The 25,172-nt window shown below is 37.8% G+C and overlaps 3 protein-coding genes across 10 annotated transcripts; 2 read left to right on the top strand and 1 right to left on the bottom strand.

Moving 5' to 3' along the window:
• Window positions 1–3,787: 3,787 nt before the first annotated feature.
• fdps (farnesyl diphosphate synthase (farnesyl pyrophosphate synthetase, dimethylallyltranstransferase, geranyltranstransferase)) lies at window positions 3,788–9,956 on the top strand. The gene is made up of 10 exons (XM_081389852.1): window positions 3,788–3,888; window positions 4,352–4,507; window positions 4,850–4,990; window positions 5,275–5,355; window positions 5,709–5,831; window positions 6,387–6,475; window positions 8,441–8,513; window positions 8,594–8,671; window positions 8,774–8,908; window positions 9,018–9,956. The coding sequence occupies exons 1-10, from the start codon at window positions 3,883–3,885 to the stop codon at window positions 9,216–9,218; spliced, it is 1,083 nt and encodes a 360-aa protein (XP_081245978.1). The 5' UTR covers window positions 3,788–3,882; the 3' UTR covers window positions 9,219–9,956.
• Window positions 4,175–19,004, bottom strand: LOC308705037 (uncharacterized protein). Of its 7 annotated transcripts, none has more exons than XR_014031867.1 (5): window positions 17,730–17,837; window positions 15,886–16,059; window positions 15,568–15,623; window positions 8,783–8,885; window positions 4,582–5,339 (listed from the first exon to the last, which is right to left on the bottom strand). XR_014031867.1 is itself a non-coding variant. In XM_081389853.1 (5 exons), exons 1-4 carry the CDS (start codon window positions 16,849–16,851, stop codon window positions 8,877–8,879), a joined length of 303 nt encoding a protein of 100 aa, XP_081245979.1. In that variant the 5' UTR covers window positions 16,852–17,779; the 3' UTR covers window positions 4,713–5,339; window positions 8,783–8,876. The 7 variants fall into 7 exon arrangements, 1 of the variants encoding a protein (XP_081245979.1); XM_081389853.1 differs by having other exon boundaries at window positions 4,713–5,339; window positions 16,788–17,779; XR_014031864.1 differs by lacking the exon at window positions 15,568–15,623 and having other exon boundaries at window positions 4,175–5,339; window positions 17,730–17,818.
• rusc1 (RUN and SH3 domain containing 1) lies at window positions 10,119–24,546 on the top strand. 2 transcript variants are annotated; one of them, XM_081389850.1, is made up of 11 exons: window positions 10,119–10,247; window positions 11,404–14,560; window positions 19,088–19,207; window positions 19,298–19,374; window positions 19,571–19,588; window positions 19,842–20,016; window positions 21,343–21,448; window positions 21,566–21,612; window positions 22,202–22,961; window positions 23,053–23,217; window positions 24,285–24,546. In XM_081389850.1, exons 2-11 carry the CDS (start codon window positions 11,434–11,436, stop codon window positions 24,448–24,450), a joined length of 4,761 nt encoding a protein of 1,586 aa, XP_081245976.1. In that variant the 5' UTR covers window positions 10,119–10,247; window positions 11,404–11,433; the 3' UTR covers window positions 24,451–24,546. The 2 variants fall into 2 exon arrangements, with proteins under 2 accessions (XP_081245976.1, XP_081245977.1); XM_081389851.1 differs by lacking the exon at window positions 19,571–19,588.
• Window positions 24,547–25,172: the final 626 nt, after the last annotated feature.

Raw genomic sequence — 25,172 nt, forward strand, 5'->3', positions numbered from 1 at the left:
TTAATGTTTAATTGACGGAGGCGGCCACCTCATAATTCTCTATGCAGGAAAAACCCTGAACGTAACGCGTATGCGCTTTAACTAGTGTTTAAATCTAGCAAGCTAGTATGCATAGGCCATGAAGTTTTGGCGAAATAACACATTAGGGGACCGGAGTGAATATGGAATTTTTTTCCAGAAAACTTATTGCACAAAATAAATTCAAGCACTTTCAAGGACCTGTCTCTATTTATGTTTATTTTCAAAAACTTTCCAGGGCCTTGAAAACATTTTTTCAGATTCACAAACTTTCAAGGATTTCAAGGACCCGTGGGAACCCTGATAATACTTACATTTAAATGTGAATTTGCCGTCCACCAGCGAACTCTCGGCCGTCTTTTTTTTATTTTATTTTTTTATAAAAATGTTGTCGTCACCGCCGCGCGATGAATTATGGGGTAGGATAGTCCGCAAAGTGTCCATTTATGTATCCTTCCTTTCACGGGGAAACGAAGGGTGCATTTGGCGTCGCTTTAGCCTTCGTCGCGCCGCGATGACGCAACCGGCCTTCGAATACGGACTTCGGAGGATGCAGAATTGATTTGGGACAGCCTACACTGCCCTACAGTAATTTGAAAGTGATTGCAGTACCAGTTTTGGCCACAATCTTACATACAGTTCCTTTAAATCACTACTTGTACTTACCGCTTGCTGGAATATAGTTGAAATTGCCCCCTTCGTCAGTATGAAACGCTGAGAGAAGCCTGCTTGATATTATGACAGGTTAGAAAAACAGTCCGTGGTGAAATGGACAGAGCAAACTAACAACTTCGAATTAAACTTTTGCGGTATCCGATTATAGATAAACATCAACCGTCTGTTGACATTTCGCCATCAATACGCCTGTGTTCCTGTGGGCGGAGGTTAGTCTAAACACGGTTCTGGTGATGTCACTAATGAAGGAAGTAGAGGGATGTAGTCCAATCGAGCCGTTTTTTGTAGTCAACTTCTGTTAAATAAAATATCCAGCTTGGCATTGAACTTTGAGCGTTATAATTTTACAGATATTATTTATACTCTAACAACAACATTACATACTAAACTTTGAAACATGGAATCGCATGCAACAGGACCTTTAATTGACCTATCTGTAAGCCACAGCCTCCTTAGTTACTGTTGCTATCTCAGACAAACAATGGGGGACCTGTGCCCATAGACATAATATACATAGACGCCCTATTGGCCGCTGGATCGTACGTCAACGGCGCCGCCATACTGCGGAGGGCAACTTTCCCATACCTCTCATAACGAGAATTGAGAAAAATGCCTATTTCTTGTGCTGCTTGGGGCTTTACAAATCGCCACACAATTGAAAACAGGTCTCAGGGAATTACCTTTCTCAAGCAAAACTGAAAATTTGTTTCTGGTTGCATTTAATTTACTATTTTTATTTTCAGAGGAGAAAGGCCACGAAATTTAAAAATACTACTGTTATTGTGTCACGAAATGTAGTTTTAAGAGTTTTTCAGTCGACAATGTAGTTGTTTAAAGCTCAAATCTGTGGTTTATTTATAAAGATAGCGCCTTTTTAAAAATGTTATCTGACGGTTTCGGAGTTGTGAGATCCAGCGATCCCCGCGGGCGCTCAGCGCTCATGTACCCCGCCGAGAACAGCCTTGCCTCGGCTATAGTGCCTGTCGTACACCGCTTCTGAGTTCTGACGTTAGTCGCTGTCAGTCTAGTGAGAATAATTCGTCTTGTGTTTATCTAAAGGGCGATCTTTGGTTTCATTAATCTATAATTTGTTCCTTGGCAGATTGTTTTGGCTGAGGGCAAAGTGAAGTTTCATAACTTAATATATTTAGGCTATTATAACAGTATAGCCTGCTGTATGTTTGACTGGATCGTTTACTTTATTTCTTGATTTGTATAGCTTCTTATACCTTTTAAAAACTGAAATTTAACAAAAAGAGACAGGGTTGCGTCATTTTTTATTTTATATAGCCTATGTAATAATATTTTAAAATGTATAAATTTACATTATTTATTATTGTTATTATAATAATATACCACTTACAATTATCAATCTATTATAGTTATGCTGTCAAATTATTTTACTATTCATAGTAACTATTTAACCTATTATTTTTATTGTCTATATTCTGTAATTGATATTTCATATTCTACTGCTATTATTAAAGTATACATAAACTATATGCTATTATCAATATATTATTATTATTATTATTATTATTATTATTATATTAGTACTTATGATATTATATAATTATACTTTTCATTACTATTTTATTTACTGTATACTGTTTGTTTATTTTATTGACTAAACTATTTACTATTAGCCTACCTCTCACTTTATCTTATATTTACTATTTGCATTGCACTGTAGTTGTACCATATCATATTACCATAAAGGATCCATCAGTTATCTTTGTTATTGCTAAAATCGGGTCAATGACAGAATATGCTTTTCCCACAATAAGAAAACTTTATTTAATTTAATGTGAAAATTAAATTATATCTCAGTATGGGGGTGTTCACAATTCTTATCCAAGAATGAAAAGCTAAATACATGACAAGCCAGAGCTTTGGCCATTCCTTATTAAAAAAAAAATAATAATATATAAGTCTAACTATCGAGAGTTTAACTAACTACAGATGGAACTTTTTTTGTACACCACATACAAACCACTGAAATCGGTTGATAAATGTAATTTTTTTTGGTTTTTATACAGAAAAACCGCAGCTCAGCAGTTTACTTGCATTTGATTACAGCGCAGTCTTGCCCTCCACAAAATGGCGGACGCGTTGACGTATCGCAGCAACGTTCCAAAGCGGCCAATAGGGCGTCTATGTATATTATGTCTATGCCTGTGCCCCAGTAGAGCTTTAGCAACGCCTCTATGCTATTAACTTTCTCTTGGTTTCTCAATAGAATTCATAAAAGTATTATACTTTTATGAATTCTATTGAGAAACCATGAGAAAGGTGAATAAAGACTGAGAGTCAATGTTCAGAAATGATTAATTATTATAATGTTTTGAACTATGCTGTATAGCTGTGTTTTGCAGTGTGTTTGTTGTCAAACTCAGATTTTTTTTAATTATTAAAAAATGCCATATTTTATTGACAAAGTATATTTTTAAACATTTTAAGCTGTCATATGTGTTATATGCATAGGAGTAGCTGTCATATGGTCATGTTACAATGTGCCCCTCACATGTCACACATGGGACATGTTGTCACATTTCACTTCCATTCGTTCGGGGTAAATCAAGAAAAAAGTATACACTTGTACTAGACATGTCATGTGTGAAATTAATGCGGGAAAAAATAAATAATCTGAAGTTGAACCCTACTTGTACACAAACTGAGAAAGACAAAAAGTGTTAGGTTGTTGTTCCAATAGACAGTATGGTTGTTCCCCGCTCTCCCCTATGTTATGCTCTATTTTTTACAGTCTATGGTTATGCCAGAGCCATCGAGAGATGATTTCTCTCTATGGCTCTGGGTTATGCTAAGAGATAATTTGCCAAAATCTGATAGGTTCACCTGCATTCACTCCACCCTTTGCGTCCTGGATAGTTTCTTCTCATTGGCTAATTTCTCTGGAGCCCATCCTCGTTCGATTACGTCAGCCAATGGATGTTCGTGATGTCATATGAGCTTTTGCTTACACGCCCCAACAGATCATGCGCAAAGCATTTCGGTACTTGAAGTTTAAAAATTAAAACTTTAAACCGAAACAAATGTACAGAAAAACTACAATATGTGGTACGCCTTCGATCTTATGGGCCGTCTTTACTTTGCATTCGGCATGTGAAATAAAAGCACACAGATATGTGTGTGTGTCAGTAACTTAGTCTGGGCAAGGATAGATTCCCAATGTTGGTAAGTCAAAGTAAACCTCGTACATGATAAAAGTGTACAGTGAATGAGTAAATCTTAAATACTATCTGAATAATGTTCATATTGCTCTTAGCGAAGCTAGCAAAGTTTATGCGATCATGTTTACATCTGAAAGTTGAATTGCTTATGTTATGTTTATCGTGCTATGTAATTTCCTTGCTGTTATTTCATAAAATTGGTATACGGTAATTAATTTGGCAATGTTACATAAAAGCAAGCAAGCAAACTCAGGCTTTTACTGCGGATTAAACCCAACGCACGAACAATAAGCTGTCTGTAGGTTTTTATTTTTGTTAGTATGTATTTTAAATTTAGGACAACATATTATTTTCATTGTTTCCAAATCATACACTAATCATATTGTCAAATGTTTGCCTAATTTTTGTATTTATGTCTATATCATTTGTACATTTGTGTACTGTATTTGTGTGCTCCATCACTTCAGGGTGACAGCAGGTGCAGTAACGGTGTCCAGCAGAAAGGAAAGATGTTGTCGGATTCTCAGCTGTTTGATGGGGAATTTGAAAATCTGGTGTCTGAACTTACAGAGCAGGACTTCACTGATCCAGTTCTCACCGATGCCCTCAACAGACTCAGAGAAGTAAAGTAAACTCTCACAACCAGTACTGTAGAAACATGGGCAAGACTAAGAGATAAAAGATGACAGGCTGCACTGATTATCTAATGGGAAATGTTATTTAAGAAGTATACTAAATGACATCAGCAACCAAATGTCAATGTCATGGTGTTGGTACATAGACATAAAGAACATGCCAATGTTCAAAAGAACAAATTATGCTAGAGTTGAGACACATGGAGACTTTTATTACAAAGCATTTGGAATTTAAAACTCCAGAACAGATCTGAAACAATTCTGAATCAACTCTGCACAGAATCTATTGTATTATTTGTCAGTTTTGTGAAATGTGTCATTTTTCTCTAGGTGCTTCGGTACAATGCCCCTGGAGGCAAGAGAAACCGAGGCTTGTCTGTGATTGGTTCTTTACGGGAGTTAGTTTCTCCCTCTGAACTGCCACCTGATGAAGCTCACCGAGCCCTTTTGGTTGGATGGTGCATTGAACTAGTATGTAAAATTGAAACTATAAATTGCAATTGTGGAAAAAATTAAAACTACACTGTTACACCTAATTTTTTATGTTGATTCTTTGCAAAAAACACTTTGTTCTTTCAAAATGATATGTGCTCATTAATGTGTAATTACTTCTACCAACTAATCAAGTATTCTCATAAGCGTAGAATCTGCCATTTAGAATACATACGAGCGAGTCGTAATCCTAAAATCCTACACAGTGTAGCTTTAAGAAAAAAGATAATAGTGCAGTGCAAAACTTTTTGATTTCTTCACAGCTTCAGGCATTTTTCTTGGTGGCTGATGACATCATGGATGCATCCATGACAAGAAGGGGTCAACCCTGTTGGTATAAGAAGGTAACTGATTAATGCTCATTTCATTTTTTTTTTCAAACACAAGAATATTAATAATTTTTATCATGATTATTCAATTTTTACTGTTAAAGGCACTGTTCACCCCAAAAAGTGTCATCATTCCAAACTTGCATGACTTTATTTCTTCTGTGGAACACAAAAGAAGATATTTTGAAAAATGTTGGTAACCAAACAGTTTTGGTTCCCATTGACTTCCACTGTACAGTCAAAAATGGAACACACACCTTTTGGTTATCAACACGCTATTCCACAGAAGACTGAAAGAAGATGTTATATTATATAACAGTAGTGTATATCAGTATTACTGTGCTAATTGTGCTCTTTGAATTTGGCAGGAAGGTATTGGTCTGGATGCCATTAATGACGCTTTTCTCCTGGAGGGGGCGATCTACCGCCTTCTTCGCAGACATTGCAGAGGACAGCGCTACTATGTCCATCTGCTTGAGCTTTTTACTGAGGTAACACACACAAAAGGTTTAGTAGTCTGCTATAACACATGTACGCACATTTTAACTTATCATACAAAGGTACACAAAACTGTTAAGCTGTTTCTATCACATTAGCTGCATATTGTTTAATAGATAAAGGCATAGTTGTGAATCTTTTTTTCCTTACAGACCTCACATTAGCTGCATATTGTTTAATAGATAAAGGCATAGTTGTGAATCTTTTTTTCCTTACAGACCTCACATTAGCTGCATATTGTTTAATAGATAAAGGCATAGTTGTGAATCTTTTTTTCCTTACAGACCTCACATTAGCTGCATATTGTTTAATAGATAAAGGCATAGTTGTGAATCTTTTTTTCCTTACAGACCTCACATTAGCTGCATATTGTTTAATAGATAAAGGCATAGTTGTGAATCTTTTTTTCCTTACAGACCTCACATTAGCTGCATATTGTTTAATAGATAAAGGCATAGTTGTGAATCTTTTTTTCCTTACAGACCTCACATTAGCTGCATATTGTTTAATAGATAAAGGCATAGTTGTGAATCTTTTTTTCCTTACAGACCTCTTTCCAGACAGAGCTAGGTCAAACTCTAGATCTGATGACTGCACCTCCACACAAAATTGACCTTGATCGCTTCACCATGGAGAGGTGAGAAGTTGAGCTAGACTTTTTAAACTTAGGGCACAGACAATTTAAAGGGGACCTATTATGCAAAATTCACTTTTGCATGCTGTTTGGACATAAATGTGTGTTGGCAGTGTGTGTACACAGCCACCCAATAGTGATTAAAATCCACTCACTCCTCCTTTTTTATTAATCCCCATAAATCATCAGCAGCGTCTCCCAACAACCTGTTTTCAGAATGCAGCTTTAGTGACGTCACTAATGCCACAGGCCCCGCCCACGAGTGTTGACAGTCACTACCGTTTTACATTTTTACATTTATTCATTTAGCTGACGCTTTAATCCAAACCGACTTACAATTGCTATACATGTCAGAGGTCGCACGCCTCTGGAGCAACTAGGGGTTAAGTGTCTTGCTCAGGGACACATTGGACACAGTGGATTCGAACCCGGGTCTCTCACACCAAAGGCATGTGTCTTATCCACTGCGCCATCACCACCCTACGCTTTAACGGGCCCTGATCGAGTTCACAGCGAGTTGTACACATCCACCATTGCTGCACTGACGAGAATGTCTTCCAAACGTTGTAGGTGTTGTGTGGCTGGATGTATTAGCCCACATAGCTCTCTCTATTTACTCCCGAAATCTGAGGCAGCCGCTGAAGACGAGGTGGAATTATTTTGTTTTCAAAGAAAATGCTCCCTCAACTCTACCGAAATTCGTTTATGTACTTGCGCACTTCTTATACTGTGTTTACTCAGCTCTTACAGTGATTTTCTGGAGTAAAAATGACGCTTCATCTTTTATGTGATGTACAATAAACTTTATTAAACTCATCAGTATATGTTTGATCATCATTCGGACCTGGTCCTAAACAGCAGACTTGTAGGCTAATAATAGTGGATACATACAAGCAGATGACAAATACGTTATAAATGTAATTAAACTAAACTATACCTGTTCCATCTCCATACAGCACTCTGACTCTGTAGGTATTATTGCTCGACTCCGGGTCGAAATGAACACTGTTACTGAGAGTTTCTGATATTATCATAATTCCATGAGATGAGATTGTTCTGACACTGAGCGCGAGCTCGTGAGGCTCCGCCCCCTGGGCCGGGCAGCAGCAGCTTATTTGCATTTAAAGGGCACACACTAAGGCCGTGTGTCCACCAAAGCGTTATTAGCCAGCTGAAAACGCTAGGCGCTCAGCTGTGGGCGCTTGAGAGCGTTTTGGCAGCGCAGCGTTTTTTCAGTTGAGACGGTTGAGACCGAGACACTTTGCTTGTTATGATACGGAATATCCGCGAAAGTCTTACTAGTATCTCATTTCACACATATTTTGTTTCTGTGTTGATTCTATATTAAAATGTCAATACAATGTAATGTATTTTATCTGGCTCTTGATTTTGTTCCGTTATTATGCTTGTTGTCATCTGTTGACGTTGTACAAGCAGAATCATGTGGCGGACGCGGTTGGTCGGTGTGGTATTAGTCCCGCCCCTCCTCCACTGTGATTGGACGGTTGGGTAAAAAGTGACAGTGATGAGCGCTGCGTTTTACCAAAAGTTGAACATTCTTCAACTCTCGGCGACCAGTAAAAAACGCCGAACGCTCAGCGCTTCAGCGTGAAAAAGACGCTCAGCGCCTCGTTACGCTCATGGCGTTTTAAAAACGCGGCGCTCCCATTGAAAACAATTGAAAAAACACGCCAGCCGCGAGTAAAAACGCTTTGGTGGACACACGGCCTAAAACTGCGTTTTTCTGGTCACCAAAAAGTGACAATTTAAATATGCTGTAAAAAATAATCTGTTGGGTATTTTGAGCTAAAACTTCACATACACACTCTGGGGACATCAGAGACTTATTTTACATCTTGTGAAAAGGGGCATAATAGGTCCCCTTTAAATACTTGCTTGCTGATTTATTTATAGCTTCTTATTTGCCAATTGCCTATCCGTGACTGATTTACAATATATTTGCCTCAGGTACAAAGCCATTGTGAAATACAAGACTGCATTCTACTCGTTTTATCTCCCTGTGGCTGCAGCCATGTACATGGTGAGTTATGCATACATGTGTTCTGTGTATATTTTGTGAAAAGAAGTATTTTTGTGATAATTTTTTTTAATTGATTACAGGCAGGGATTGAGAATGAGACTGAACACAACAATGCTAAAACAATTTTACTTGAGATGGGAGAGTTCTTTCAGATACAGGTATACAGTATTAGTATAAAGCAACACTTTTGAAGCCTAGTATCCTCAATCAGATCTGGTTGCAATATCTCAAAGCATTCATAACATGTTTGTCAATGACAGGATGACTACCTGGATTGCTATGGTGATCCTGCAGTGACTGGAAAGATCGGCACAGATATACAGGACAACAAATGCAGCTGGCTGGTGGTGACCGCACTGGGCATCATGACACCTGAACAAAGGGCAGAACTAGAGGTGAGAAAGTGTGGGGCTGCTGAATGACAAACAAATATAATGAATGCAAAAATTTAACACATTAATGTGGGAGAGTTAACGGTTTTCTGACTTGTCTTCTTTCTCTCAGGCATGTTATGGGCGTAGTGATGCAGAAAGTGTTGAAAGGGTCAAGGCTTTGTATGATACTCTGGAAATGCCTATCCGATACCATCAACATGAGGAGGAGAGCTATCACCGCCTTCAAAAACTCATCCAACTTCATGCCAAGAATCTGCCTCATGCTGTTTTTCTTAATTTTGCCAAGAAAATATATAAGAGGAACAAATGAGGGTGTGGTTCAGGGAAGTGGTGGGTCTTGAACAATGGAGTTGAGTATTTTAGGCACACAGACTTCAGGGTCAAATAAATATGCAGTGAGGGATTTTACTGGAATATGAAAATGGTAGATTTTAACTGCACTTTAAATATACTGTCAATAATTTAGAAGCATTTAAAAAAAAGTCTAATTATGTTGCATCATTATTTGTTTTTCCTCTTTTATTCTTGCATCAAAAATGCAATCGGGTGATTCAGAGATCAGGCATTGTACTACAAATAGTACATCTGTCAGTGTTTAAATTGAGGTACATATATAAACCATATATTTTCATCAGCTTTTGCATTGTATTATTGTCAACATGTTTGGAAGAGTAAAGAAGGAAATAAAATAAAAATAAGTAAATGGTTAAATATATTATTATTTTTTTGTAAGTATGAGAACCAACCCAGTGGACAGATGCACATATTCCATAAAATATTTTATTTAATAATAAGAAAATACCCTAGAGAAAATATCTTTCCAAGCAGAACACAATGGCACTTCAGGGCAGTTTAATTCGGAATTCTAGCTTTTTTGTTGGTTTGTTTTTGTGAAACCTGTCACATTAACGATTGTACTGTACATTTATTATAGACTACCAGAATGTCTGTCAAGTGTCCAGTCAGGTGATCATTAATCACCAATATTGCTGTAAATGTAGAATACAGAAAAACAGAAATGTGCAAATAAACAAATCTGAGAAACGTTTTTTACTATGCATTTCTCTTTGTGAGGTGTTTGAATGAGTGTGTGCAAGAGAAGCGTCGAGTCGTGCGTGAGAGCCGCGGGGGCGCGCGCGCAGCACTCCAGAGATGCTGCTGAGGGAGGGGTGTGGTCTCGAGGATGGGATGAGAGAGAGGAGGGGAGGGTTAGATGACGGAGCGATAGACTGGAGGAAAGAGAATTACGGCATATAATAATTTCAGAGTCATGGCTTGTTCGGTGGAATAGAGATCGAGATCAAGAAGAACGCACCCTTTATATCCTTCTGGGAATTGGGTAAATTCGTGTTTTTTGTATTACATTGTACGCTAGATTTGATGCATTATAGGTTTATTGACGAATTTTCTGATTATTTGCTGATCTTTTTATTTTAGTTTTGCTTGTATGGAAATACTTCGAAGCTATATCATAACCCGATACGTTATTAATGTGAAATTTTAGTCTAACGTATTGATACAGTAGCATTAAAGTCTACGGAGGATGTGTCAACACAACTCGTATCATCACATCTTAAAATATCATTTTAAAACGCTCTTTAAATATTTAATATAATAGCCACCAACATTAAAAAGAGAACAGGATGTTCATGTATTTATGTCGATCATGAGTTTATTTAGCCTACTAAAGCGCTCACTAGGCCTAGATTTACATCCTCTGTATCCAAGGACATTGGGCGCGAGCAGTGCATTGCCCACGGTATTTATAAAGAGCGAAAACAGCGTTAGTTATTGCTATGATTTTCTGCTCCACTTGGCTCCCGCAGAGAAAAAACATATAGATATTGTATAGTGGAATTAAGAAATTTCTGGATATGTTAAAGCTACAGTTCACGTTCTATTTTCTCTAGGCATGAGCATATATTTATATTATTATTCTCCAAACAACGTAAGAATTGCGAGAATGAAAACAAATTTGTTCTGAGGCCATGGATTGGGAGAATACAATAAAAGACTCTGAAATAAAGCTATAATATTGATATAATATGCCTACAGTACACAAAATACTGATCCAAACACACACACACACACACACAAACACACATAGATACGTATTATATAGGCCTATTATGTCAATATTATTACAATTATATATTATTTGTAAAACAGAAAATGTAATATTAGTACTAAGAATGCCAGCAATTAAAAAAAAAAAAAAAAAGGTTATGGTACCATAGGTTATGGTGGTGTACAGTTGGTACTTGTGTTTCAGTCAAACATAATAGTGTATAGTTTGATGTTCTGAGAAACTGGAAAAAATAATGATGTTTAATATTAGTCCAGGAACAACAGATAAATACTTTATCTATAAAATTTACCAAATTATGTTAAATTATGAGGAATGTTTGTCCGAACTCTTAAGCAAGGTGGTATTTATTTTATTTTATTTTTTGCTTTTGTGTTTCTAAACAGAATCTGTCTTTTTGATATTTCAGGTACTAACTAAGTCCAGGATGTGACCCCATATGTTTACAAACTCCTTAGACAAACATCAAAATAATAATCAGGCACATAAAAACTATACCACCATGCACCCCTCCTCTCGTCCCTCTGTGCCCCCACGTTCCCGCAGGTTTGACAATAGGCGCACAGAGGCCAAACCAAGCCAAGGGGCTAAGAGGGATGACAAAAACATGAACATAGCATCTTCATCCCCTCGGCGTGGCACTCGGGGACCACCTGAGTCTTCCAAGTTAAAAGGCCCCGGTCAAGGTGCACGAGCCCCAGTGGTTCAGTCCAAACTGGTGCGGCCACAGAAGAAAGGTGCTCACGCAATTCCAGCAATCTTAAAACCAAAAAGTGGACACACTGTATCAAACCTGGCCCCAGCTGTGGATCCAAACTGCAATGAGCCCAGTCTACCTTGTCTGTGTTGTGATGGTCATTCACCTCAGGATAGCAACAGCCTTTTTAATCACAACCATAACAACAATAACACTGTAAACATCAGGCAACAAATGAAGCTACCGCCGCCACCTCCTCAGAAGGAATTGGCAGTTCCAAAACAAGACATCAAAGAAGACGAGTGTGAGCCAGAAGTAAAGCAACCTCATGACATCCCAGTGAAGGAGATAGAGAAGGAAAATGACAATTTGGATGAAAAAGAGGGTGGTGACCTAAAAAATGATGACTGCAGTGTAAATGTAAATGGCAATATTGATGTCAATGGTAACGGCAATTGTGATGGTGAAGATGATGAAGATGATGATGATGATGAAGATGATGAAGATGATGATACTCTTGTCCCTTCTAGTTGCAACTGCCCAGAATCCATGCTAGACTTCTCCCTCACATCTTCTACCTCATCTTCTTCCACATCCATTAGCAGCTGCTCAGATCTGGAGTGTGACTGCCCTGATACATTTTCATTGTCATCACAGGACCAAGAGGCCACTGAAAGCTGTCCATCTTCTCGCTCACCGGTCTCTAATTGCCCTACATTTCACTCCAATGTCTTACCATTAGATCTCAACCCTGCAAGATCACCTTGCTCTTCCGATGAAGGCTATCCCTCAGCCCCTTGCTCTCCTTCCTCTGACTACACAGAGAGCAAGAAATCAGAAGAAGGAAAATGTATCAAAGTGGATCTCCTCCATTTTTTAGACTCCATAGAAGAGTTGGGCAAAATGGATCTGTTCTACCGCATTGTTAGGCTGGCACATTGGGAATTGGGTGGTGAGATGATTGTCAGAGATAGATTGGATCACCAGCAGAAGCTTCAGAGGGTCAACAAAGAGGTTAAGCTGGCATATCTTGTGAAACTTCAGGAGGAAGGGTTAGACTTTGACAGTGAGGATATCACTGGGGTTTTGGATGAAATGGGCAACATTGACATTGCATGGAATTTGTATAAAAGCAACAAATCAAGTGACTCCCAGGAATTTTCTGATGCAGGGGTAGATCTGACAGCTCCTTCTGACCTTGATGAAACCCCTGCCTCTGATTCAACTGCTTCATCGCCATTGGATCCTCCTCCCCGGCCCCCAAAGCCTCCAACAAGGCATGTGAGTGCTCACCCAGAAACACACACTTATGAGAACATCAGTGGACATGCCTTCTCAGTCTCATCCACCAGCGACACCACTCCTTTCTCTTCAAGGGTCCCTGTTCCTACCTTGCCTGCACTGTCATCCTCACCCCCAGCCTTGAAACCTCCTGCCCTTCCTCCTCCTCCATCACAGCCTGTGCCCTACTTCTCCCTAAATACAGACAGACCTACTCTCGTCTCCCCCACACCACCCATTCCTCCTCCTAGAAGACGTCATATAGCCCGTCTAGAGGCTCAAAGGCTTGCTCAGCTTGAAAGAGAAAAGACTCCTCTGTCCCTTCCACCACCAACATCCAGACCTCCTCCATTGCCACCTCCACCTGCAATGTCATCGCCTCCAGCTATTCCACCTCCACCATCACTCCTGCCCCCTCCATCATTCCATGCTCTGGATGTGGAAATCAGAAAGTTGCTTGCACTAGCAGGCCTCACCCAAGCTGAATTGCTTAAACTTAGTCCCGAGTTGGGTGTCTGTGTAGATGTAGTCCTGGAGAATGAGCAACCGCCAATGTCTGATGTCTCTCAATTTGGAGAAATCAGTGTTAACAGAACACACAAGGAAGATGGTGTAGATGAGGGGTTGCACTCCATATTGAGAGAAGGAACCAGATTTGAGAAAGACAGGTCTGCAGGTGTAAAAGAATTAGATACTCTCAGTGAAAAGGACATTTCTAAAGATGAACAGAAGGAAGCAATCAGGACAACATCATTCACAGAAATGGCAAGACGACGTAAGAGAAATGGTGGAAATTGTAATCATAGCTGCAGTTGTGGATCCAATGTTAGCCTATCTCCCAACTCATATTACAGCACTGATCTTAGCAATACAAACATCCCGAATGTTAGCTTTGGGAGTTTTGATTATACTTCTATGATTTCAGACACCCCCCCTCCTCCACCTCCACGACCATTGCCCCCTTGTCCACCAATTGTCTCCAATCCTCCTGAACTTCCCCCTCTTAAGCCATGCACTCTACCTGCCAATGCATCTCGCCCGGATAGATTTGATTGGCTGATAGCCTTCACCCCAGAAACAGAATCGCCACCTCATGAGATGCGAAAATTGTCCAATAATGGCACATTACAAAAAGGCTTAACTTCAGGTTTAAAAGTCACAACATTTAAAGAATTACGCAACAGAAGCAAACAGAGCTCCAATCCAGCCCCTATTCAACCAGAACCCGATCCAACTGTCGTCACCCCAGACCCTGATTTCCTGTACAACCTCAAATGGAGAAGAGAAAAAATTGATGGGGATGGCTGGGAATATACTTCCCAAGCACAAGCCTCTTTTCTTCAGCCGCCACCCACTCCTGTCTCATTGTCCCTCTTTAGGGAAATGTGCCGCCTGAATATACAAAATGTTTGCCCAGCAGAACCCAAAGTGTCCCAACAAATTGGCTGTTCAGTAAGCGAAGGCAGCCTTAGGACTATTTGTGATGAAAGAGATAAAGCTGTTCACACCAAAACGATGGAAGACGAGGATGAAGTGGAAGTTAGGGGAATGGCAGATGGAGCGTGGACTTTGGAATCCAGGACAACAGGTAAAGTTGCATTTCATAAATATATTTGTTTTCTCTGACCTGTTTTGTCTTAGAAGGTTCATCAACATCATTAAACAGTGCAAATTCAGTGGAATATTTAAGAGAAAGTAAAAGAACAATGCTCTGATGGCATGGAAAGTGATGAGCCAAGATGAGAGTCACACAGGCAGATGGGTAGATGAATCAGCAGAGCAAGACTGGAGGGAATCTCAGAATGCAGCAAGCTTAATGCTCTGTTGTTTTTTCATGATGTCACAAAGCCTTTTAATTATTCATCCTCTCAGCAGGCTAATTCCCTTTTTCTGTCATCCTCTCTTCCCTTGCCGTGCCACACATTCTGTCATAATTTCCTCAGTCAACCTTTCTGTTTTTTCAGTCAATAGTTTCTATGAATTTCTAAGTCAAATGAATTGGCATTTTCCTTAAAATGATACATTACCATCACAAATATTGTCTCAGACAATAGTGTGATGCACATCCCAAACCTTTCTGCTTCTGTCCTCAACTTTGTCATCTTTCTGACATGCCTTGCTGTCTCCTTTTATTAATTTGATACTCCTATGCTTGTTATTCTCGCTTTTTATTATTTGCAATTTCCTTTTTGCTATGCTCCTTTCTGCACTTTTTATCTGCCCAATGGAAAAAGGCAAATTTGCTTGGATCAGGTTACTTCACTGACAACAGATATAAATGGCCTCTAATGTGCCTGTAAATTGAGTAGCAAGTACATTTGGAGGAGCCCTCATTTTTGTTTACAAGTTTATCATGCAACTCTGCTAACCCATGCTTTGGCAATATTTGTGATATTCGTCTTTTTCATGGATATTATCATTTATAAATGAAACACTTTGTTGTTTAGTGCTTCAAGTTGTGTTTCTGTTATCATTTTGTGTTACAAAATTTCTATTTAGTGAATCATTACACTCATCATCACTCGTATTTTGACTTTATCAGTTAGCACAAGAAAATGACCATATGCCTTTAAGTGTAGGAAAGGCGTGACTCACCTTTACACCAATCACAATACAGCAACAGAGAAACAGGAAATACTGAGTCAAACTGACTTCATTTTAGAGAGAGAAAGAGAGATCAGCACATGTTAAGGTAAAATAAAATGGTTTTATGTGAGTAAATCACAATACTCTATACTGTATGTATTGTATGATTCAAAATTTAGTTCAGTTGGATGGTTCAGTTTTACAACACTTAGTCACCATAATCCATTGAAATGAAACTTGCAATCTACTGATAAGAGTCAGAAAGTAATTGTCAATATTGTGCATATGAAAGAGCATATCCTGAAACACATATGTCTTGTAGCTTGCCTTTTAAGTCAAAGTTGCCATTGTAGGTGTAATGTGATCCATGTACAGCTCCTAGTGAGATCCTAGACAGAGAGTGCATGCTTTTCTGCACCCGGTTGGATGTTGAGGGATCAGATGTAGTGCTGTTAGGCTTTGCACACCATATACTGCCATAAAAGATTGTAGGATGTTTAGCTAAAAAAAGACAAAGAAAAGATATAAGGGTGTGGCACTCTGTACTGTGCAGTTATAAGAAGGAATTTGTGTATTAAATCAATTTTATGGATTGAGTACTTTTTATTTGTATACATTTTTTGAGGAAATTGTTGAAGAACAGTTTACTTTGTTTTCAATTAATGCAATTTTGTCTTGTGCCTTGTTTATTTAGGCTAAAATAGTTAGTCTTTCTCTTTTTTTCTATTTTAATTTAAAGGAATAGTTCACTTAAAAATGAAAATTCTGTCATCATTTACTCACCCTTAAGTTGTTTCAAACCTGTATGAATTTCTTTCTTCTGCTGAACACAAAGGAAAATATTTTGAAGAATGTCGGTAACCAGACAGTTGATGAACCCCATTGACTTCCATAGTAGGACAAAAAATACTTTCATATTTCAATATTTTCATTTTTAAGTGAACTATTCCTTTAATGTTATGTGAAACACTTAAGAGAAACACTGAGTTGCATTTCATAAAATGTGCTATCCACATTAAATGTATTATTATGGTATAAATGTTCTCATCTTTGTACAGTGAATAATATACATACTTTCCCCATGCACTGTGTCATGTTGTGTTGTGTTGTGTTCTAATGTTTGTATGGTTATTATAACAGAAAATACTCTCTTTAGCATATTGAATGTTTGAAGGAGTTCTCTATCATGTTTCATCAAGTGCATTCTCTCTCTTCAAAATGACACTAACATTTTTCCATTCTCTCTTTTTCTTCCTCTTTCTTTACTGTTTGCTGTTTTACCATTCTGCCCATCCTTTCGATTCTGAATCTTCTCTATTGTTATACTTTCATAATTCTTCACTCCTGTTCCCATAATGCTCCCGTTGAAGTGTCCTCACCTCCCCTGTCCCTTTCCTTGACCTCACCTTATTACCTGCACTCTGCTCCCCTGTCACAAGCCTCCCAATTTTACCACACTGACACTAACAGGAATCATGCCGTTGCCCACTGTGAGGGTTCCATGAACATCTCAAACCCATTATGCATAAATTCCACTTTTGACTGCAGCAAAAATGACTATACGGACTCCCTGTACTGTGCTGGGCCAGAAAACAATGCGTTTTTGTTCAGTAAACAAGACAATGATCTCAGCGGTAACATGAATTCTCTGTACCACCGCTGTAATCATGCTGACAGCTTCCTAGATTCTTTATACATCTGTGGGCATGATCCTGACAGGACAAAAAACAACTTCTGTCCTGAGTATAACAATGAAGTAGATTCAGTCAGAAATAATGATTCACTCTACAGTGATGCCAAATACACAAGAAATACCCTGAAGCTGTTCACTGACCCTGAACCACCAACTAACATTAACACACTCACTGAGGGTGACATAACACCATACAAAAACATTGACATGGAGACTTACATTACTATGCGAAACCTCAAAAATAGGAGCTATGCGAATAAAAAACGTTATAAAGATGACGACTCGCTGTTTGATTTGAACTCAGACAACATTGATAACTCAAAACCACCAATCAACCCGATTTATGACAGCAATGAAAACACACTAATGAACAAACAGCAGCTTGTATCTTTCCCTGCCTACTATCTTTACCACCCCAAAAACTGCCCCTTGCATAAAGGCGCCCCACCACGGCTGTCCCCCGTAGGAGCGATCTCACCTCCCCACAGGTCCGGGCCTCCAGTTCCAGGCACAGATGTTGCCCGTCTCTGCTCACCCCTGTTTCCTCGTAGTCACACCCTTCCTGCCCTTGCTGCACCCCTTTACTACCCTTATCTGTACACTCCCCCTGTTCAAGCCCCTCTGCGGGAGCCATCGGTTCCCATACTTCACTCTCAGAGTCCACCACCGCTCACTTCGAGTAAGAAATCAGTCCATTCTCATTTCTATTTCTTTCTTCCACTTCTTTCCCACTTTCTTTGATTGTAAAGCTCTATGTCTGTTTGTCTGTGTGTCTCATTCATAATCCTGTGGATATTGTAGCACTGTCAGTGTCTGTGACAGTGTGAAATATGTGGTTGTCCGTTGCATGATGACATCACAACCTCTTTCTGAAAGTGATAATATATGGCTTATTTCATGCTTTTTTTTTTTTTTTTTTTTTTTTTTTTTTTTTTTTTACTGTTCAGCTGTTAGTGTTCCTTTTTTGTTATAAATTCTTTTAACTAAAGCTACACTACAGTATGTAACTTTTGACCCTCCAGCGGATGAATCATACAGCAAGTTACTTGTGGAGGAACATTGTTTTGGTAATTACGTGAGTGGTACTTTGCATGGATAAATCTGATGACTTGAGGCCATCAGACTGAAACAGTGTAAACTATTATAGTTAACTATTAACTCAGCTAGTATTGGCTAAAAGACAAATAGACCAAAGTAATTGGTTTAGAGATTAAAAACTGTTTATGCATCTTCCATTACATTATATAGTATCCTGACCTTCTCTCTTATTTATGAATATGATGTAAACATGCACAGAATTAATGCTGGGCAAAGGCGTATGCATTTTCTGTTAAAATCTGTCCCAACTCTAAAATGTAAATTATTAAAGGCCAAGGCAAAAACATTGTTTGGAAGATGGATTTACAATGTACTCGCCCATTATTTAAATTTAGTTAATTTCCAACAAAAAAGTTACATAATGTAGCTGTAATAATTTTTTTATATATAAATATACTTGCTTTCATTTAACCTTTGCTTTTTGTGTTTATAGTGCATATATATATATATTTAATATATATGTGTAATTTTTTACATTTATAATTGTTTCTTTTTTTATGCTGCTCAGCATGTTTTGTTTTTCACTTACCTTATGGTAATGCATGTGACAAACCTAAATATGTCTTGAATGAATAAATATCTTTCATAATTTATTCATGAATATTTGTATCAGATCTATACACAATCCTCACGAACTGCTGTCATGCACTGCACTGGATGAGTCAGGATCAACTGTAATACATTATCTTCCGTTAATCGAGTTTCTAACTCCACCCTGCTGTCTTTCCCTCCTAATAGCGGTTCGCAGCTTCTCATTTGCCGGCTCTGAGCAGAAGAAAGCAGCCTGGATGGGAGATGATGTGAGGACCTCACTGAGTGCTGAAGGGCTGTCTTCTGCATGCCTGCAAGAAAAGAAAAGTAATATAGTATAGTATATCTCATGATTACAAAAAGTTCTTTCTTTTTTTTGTAAAGAAAATAGTAAATTTATATGTTTTTGTCACACAGCTCTTGTCAGTTCAGTCAGTGTGGCAGTGGAGGCCATTTTGGCTCAATTCAGTTCATCGAGGACTGTTGTACAGAAGGTCAGTTTTGTGCTAACTTTAGTTTTCAAACTTGGCATTATTAACCCCACTTAAGTTTAATAGAAAAATTCCCACAGAAAAAACAAACATACAAATTTTGAACTAAAATTAGTAAATTCCCTTTTTTTGTTTTTTTTTCCTTCTCTCCATGCCACTTCCATGCACTTGGCTTATCTCTTCCTTTTTCTTTCTCCAGTTTTACTCAGTAAATAAGGTACATCAAAGTCCATAAACACAAGCTTTGCAAATTACTTATTTGCACACTAACCTCATGCACCTTTTCACCTCTTTTTCCTATTTCTTGCTCCCTCTCTTTACTCTACCCTTTTTTATTCATTTTAAATGCTTTATATCCCATATCTCTTTTTCCCATTGCTTTGCACATTTTTATTTTTTCTCTTTCTGTCTGTCTCCCTTCCTTTTATCTGTCTATCCTCCATTGTCCTTTTCTTGACCCCTTTTGACAGACTCTTTCTGGAGACAGCAGTGTAAATCCCTCTCTGGGTCGTCTGGTACTGCAGTGCCTTTGTCCAGCCCTGCGCAGCCTTCTCTGTGATGGACTCAAGCCCCACCAGAGTGACCTCATTGCAGGCAGAAGGCCAAATTCACCCTGGGGATTGGTTCAGGCCTCCACCAAACCAGGTATAAGACATCTGGACCTGGATTAAGTATCAAATTTTGATATTCTACCTCTCTTTCTCTCTCCTTCATCCTCAAACTTGTTTCATTCTCTTCTTTTCTGGCTCTGTGAATCCCTGCAGTATTGACTCATGCATCTCTGTCATACTTCCAATCTTTAAATATTCCTCGGTTTTCTCCCTCAATGTTTTTTTGTTTTTGCTGCTCATATTCATTGTGTCATATTTTTTGCAGCTTTAGCATGATTTTAAATAAACCGTACAGCATTGTACACATTCATACTGTTGCTCTTCCTAGCATTTAAAATAATTAATGATTTGCTTAAATGCAACTTAAAAGTGCTGTATGCAATGTTTTTGACTGTAGTAAAGCATAAAACTACTATGTTTGCAGTTATTTAGGAAACATGCTAAGTTCACATTCTTGTTTCTCCGAAAAAACAATTCTTGAGCCAGTTATTCTACTTCAAAATGAGCGTTCTATGTCGGAATGTATGTTTTTGTTTTGGTTCGTGTAATCCCGCCCACTGCCAATTTACCCAATAGTATTTCGACATCCCGGGTTGCCAGTTGGCGGAAAACACTGCGTATTGCAGCCATGGAATCCAGCAAATGAATTTGGTCAGAGATTACAGATTGTTTTTGTCAATTAAATTTGTATTCAGTCATGAAATAACTTAAAATAAATGCATGCTCCAGGAGTGATTTTCTTATATACAATTACAACAACAAAAAAACCCACAAAAAATATAATTGTTGAATATAATCAGGTGATATTAATTCACAACACTTCAATTAACTTACAGTATATTGCATTAATGAATAAAATTCCTATTGAGGTAACGAATGAAAGGGTCCCAAATTTTATGAAAAAGTCCAATATTGCCTTTCAAAAGGTATATTGTTCGTTCCAGGTGTAGAGTAGACAACAATTCCTCAAGCCACAATTTAATAGGTAGAGGGTCAGCCTTTTTCCAGTACAGTAACAACATTTCCATGGCTGCTACTAAACAATATATGAGAAATTTCTGTTGAGCACTGTTAAACAAATGTACATCATTAGAATGACCTAATATACAGTAATAAGCACTGGGTTTGGTTCTACATTTACCCCGAGAGCATCTGACAGTATTTCAAAGAGATTACAGATTCTATCTGACCTAATAAGCATTGCCATCCATCTATCTTTCCTGTAGCTCAAACAACTCTCTCCAATATTTTGAATTTAAACTGCAGTACTCATTTCAACCACTAGCTGTCAATATGACATACTGCACCTTTAAATGTTTCTTTAAAAAATCTTTTCTCTTCATTTATGGTGCTCCTTTAGGCCCAAGCACACAGGCTTTGCACAACCTCCAGACTAAAGTAGCGGGGCTTCCCCAGCTTAAGCAGAGCAGACACAGGTTCAACGCCTTCCTGTTTGGCCTTCTCAAGTAAGTCAGAACTTTCCTCCGTCTATCTAAGATGATTTCATTGGCAAAATGACTAATGTGTCTCTTTCTTCTTGTTTTTCTCCACTTATTCTTATTCTCTTCTAATCTGTCATGTAGTGTCAAGCTTCTGGATTACTGGCTTTCGCATCTACAGTCCTGCAGTGGTAAGCATTCATGTTTACTGCTGTTCTCTAGTGGTCCGTGCTGGAAAATCCGTCTTATGCTAGTTTTTGGAACAATATCTTATCAGCTCTGGGGTTGTGATGCCAATGATGGATTGTAAAAATACAAACATTACATTTTTATTTTCTTCAAATCATTTCACATTGATCAAAATTTACTAACAACAATATTAGCTAAAAACGGCTCTCATAGAATGCTGCAGTAATGGCATGTTTTTGTAGCCCAACCAGGAAGTGAGCATCACCCTGCTATCCTCAACAAAAAGCCAATAAGATTTTTTAACTGGCGTTTGGATTACCACAGAAAAAACAAAAAGTCATTATTCTTACTTGTTTTGTTCATCAAGATAATCTTTATAAATAAAATTTTGTGAATTTTGAAGCCTAAATACAATAGCCAGAAGTAAAAAGCTAAAGTTATGCTATAAACAAACTACACCACAGTCACATGACTTCACCGTCACTTCCGACGACTCTTTCGAACTTCCTTTAAAATCTAGAAGTTGTAAAGTTTGAGTTAGAATAGTTACATACGGTGCCTTTAACCAAAAACTTTTTTACTGTCCCGCAGATGTGTTGGAAACATATTATCGCCCCACTTCCTTCATGCGTCTGTCACTCACTTCTTGCCAGCCTCTTTTTGAGGAGCTTCTCCTCCTAATGCAGCCTCTCTCTCTTCTGACCTTTAACCTCGACCTGCTGTTTCAGCATCACCACCTTGACCCCTCCTCCCCAAATCTTACCCCAGCCAGTCACACTTCTGACATATATAGCCCGCCAAATGAAGACTTCAGCTTCCACTTGTCACCCAAGGGGATTTTCCAAGGAAATGGCCATAATCTTGGAAGCATGTTAGAGCAAGACCTTGGCATTTTGGGTTTAGACACCAACCCTAATTCAGGTCTCACAAGTCAGGTTCTTGATGTGTCAGCCTATCGCAATCCAATTTCGCTGTCATCAAGCAGCACCAAGGAGGAAGCCATTCCGCCATTATCATGGTTTAACGGGAATGAGATCTCCGCACCTCTTAATGTCGGAAGCCTTTCCCAGCAGGCAGGCCAGGCTCTTCAGCAAGGCTGGGGGGCAGTAATGCGTTTGGGGGAACGTTTAGGGCAGAACTTTGGTTTGGCCACTAACACAGAGGACGTTAAAGGTCCTAACTCACCAGATGACTTCAAAACAGGCTTCTCACTGAATCCAAAAAGTCCAGTTGAAAACAGGCAGCAACCAAAAGAGGATCTTTCCTTGTGGGATAGTGGAGCAGCTGTTCCCTGGGGTATGGGACGGCTCTTTGGAGCTTCTAAGAGCCCCAACAACCCACCAACAAGCAGGTTTGATGATGTTTTTTTAAATATCAGTTTAGTTTGTTTCACATTTGTGTCAGGTTTATTCATGCGACGGATCTTTGTATTCTGTTTTTAGACGTCCATCTCAGTGGCTCTCCCCTGGCGTATCCGTCTTTTCTCGCATAGTGAATCTTGGCCAGGTTTCTCCGCCTGAGAAGAAAGAGCTCCAGAGAAACAAAGATAAGGAAGAAGATGAAAATGGAAAGATTAATGAAACCAGAGATCAGCCAAAGCCCCTGAGGTAAAGTTCTTATTGGATTATTCACATTCTTCTTAGGAGATTTACATTTATGCATTTTATGAGAATAATGTTCAAACTTTTTTAGGGCCTTTTTTGAAGTGTGTTTTTGTAGGGTCTTTGGTATTTAGGTCAATGGCATAATTTTTCCTATTTTTGTTTTCATTTTGTTCTATAAATTAATTATTTAATGAATTCAGAAATAATTAAAAATAATTTAGAATTTTCCAAAAATTCAATACTTACAAAATTATATTTCATTATATTTGCAAAACAACAGCTTTTCCTTAAAATATATAACTTAATTATAAGATGTGTGCACGTATTTAAGGTGAAAGGAAAATGTGTTATTACTTTACACTACATTTGTAGAGTCATTAAGTTTGATTTATCATGGATAATTTTTATATCTCATTGACCCATAAAGCACAATCTATTTTGTTTTTGAACATTTTACTCAGTTTTTTTTTTATATTATTAATATACTAATGTAGTTTTTTATATATATTTTAAATAAGCTTTTATTTTTACATTTTCAGATTTAATTTTAATTAAATAGTTAGTAGTTTAGTTTTTTGTTATGTACTTTCTCATTTTTATTAGTTTTTTATATTTCTAAATATTTTTCATTTATTATTTCAGTTTTATTTTTGGGGGGTTTAGTTTAATTTCAGTTAGTCATTTTAGTAATTTTTTTTCACTCGTCTAATATCCACATTATATAGAATTTCAGCTTTAAGTCAAATAACAAACCTGTTTTTAATCGTTTTAATAATAATAATGATACATAATAATATTGTTTAATTCATATAGCACCTTTCCCGAGCTCAAGTATGCTTCACAATAAAGAACAATAACTGACAATCATACAGCATAGAAAGATGTAAGCATACAAACACAGTGAGCAGTACATGAAGCAAATACACACTATGACTGATAATATTGCAATAACAAACAGGTTTTAAGCTGAGATTTGAATTTATAGATAGAGGTTTTGATGTTATCATTTAATTTTATTTAACGGCTGCTATTACTGTCAGTGTTCTGAGTCTTGTGTTCTGGTTGATCAGGGGGGTCAGAACTCTGTGTGACCATACAGGCACTGGAGCCGAGCTGAGCTTCAGGAAGGGGGAGGAGCTTGTTCTGTTGGGAGGTGTGGACCACGACTGGATTCGATGTCGTCAAGGTCACAAAGAGGGCCTTGTTCCCATTGGTTATGCTTCACTTATCATGTGACTTATCTTTAATTCTGACCGTATGTTTGTGTGGAGAAAATATCAGGGGATAGCATACAAGGAAAAAGAGACCATATAATAGACGTAGTTATTAGTAGCCATGTTACGTGTTTATCTGTTTATCTCTGACCCTCTTGCCTGGTTTGTGATGTCTGGAATATTTTCTGTGATATATAGGGGAAAAAAAATATTATAAATTACTGTATAAATTATCAATATATATATATATTTAGATTTTACAAAGATAGATAGACAGATAAACTGGAAATAGAAATGGGTAATGATTAAGTATCAAGTTTAACAAAAAATAAAACCATCATATTGTATTTATTATTAGGTGTTCTGCCATAACAAATGACTTGCCCACAAGCTTACCTTATTAAACAGCTCAGCGCAAAGTTATCAAAAAACGTATATTCGTAAAACAGCACTTCATCATAATTTTAAGTCCAATCAACAACCAATATGCATATGAGGCTTTTTTTACCCAAACCCTTTCTTGTCATATCATCAGCCCAGCAATGTTTTATAAAGATGCACACAACTTCATTATTGCAAAGGCATAAGTTTTGGTTATTTGGGTGCTGCATTAGTTAACTCTTTAATTTATTATACAATTAATGTTTTTATTTGATTAAAAAGCTAAGGATTTACTGACTAGTCAGTCTAATTGCTTGACAATAAAAAATAATTTATTCCTCAAAATAGTAATAATTTGTTCTC

Source organism: Scardinius erythrophthalmus (assembly GCF_964197995.2).
Source record: "Scardinius erythrophthalmus genome assembly, chromosome: 16".
Lineage (NCBI taxonomy): Eukaryota > Metazoa > Chordata > Actinopteri > Cypriniformes > Leuciscidae > Scardinius > Scardinius erythrophthalmus.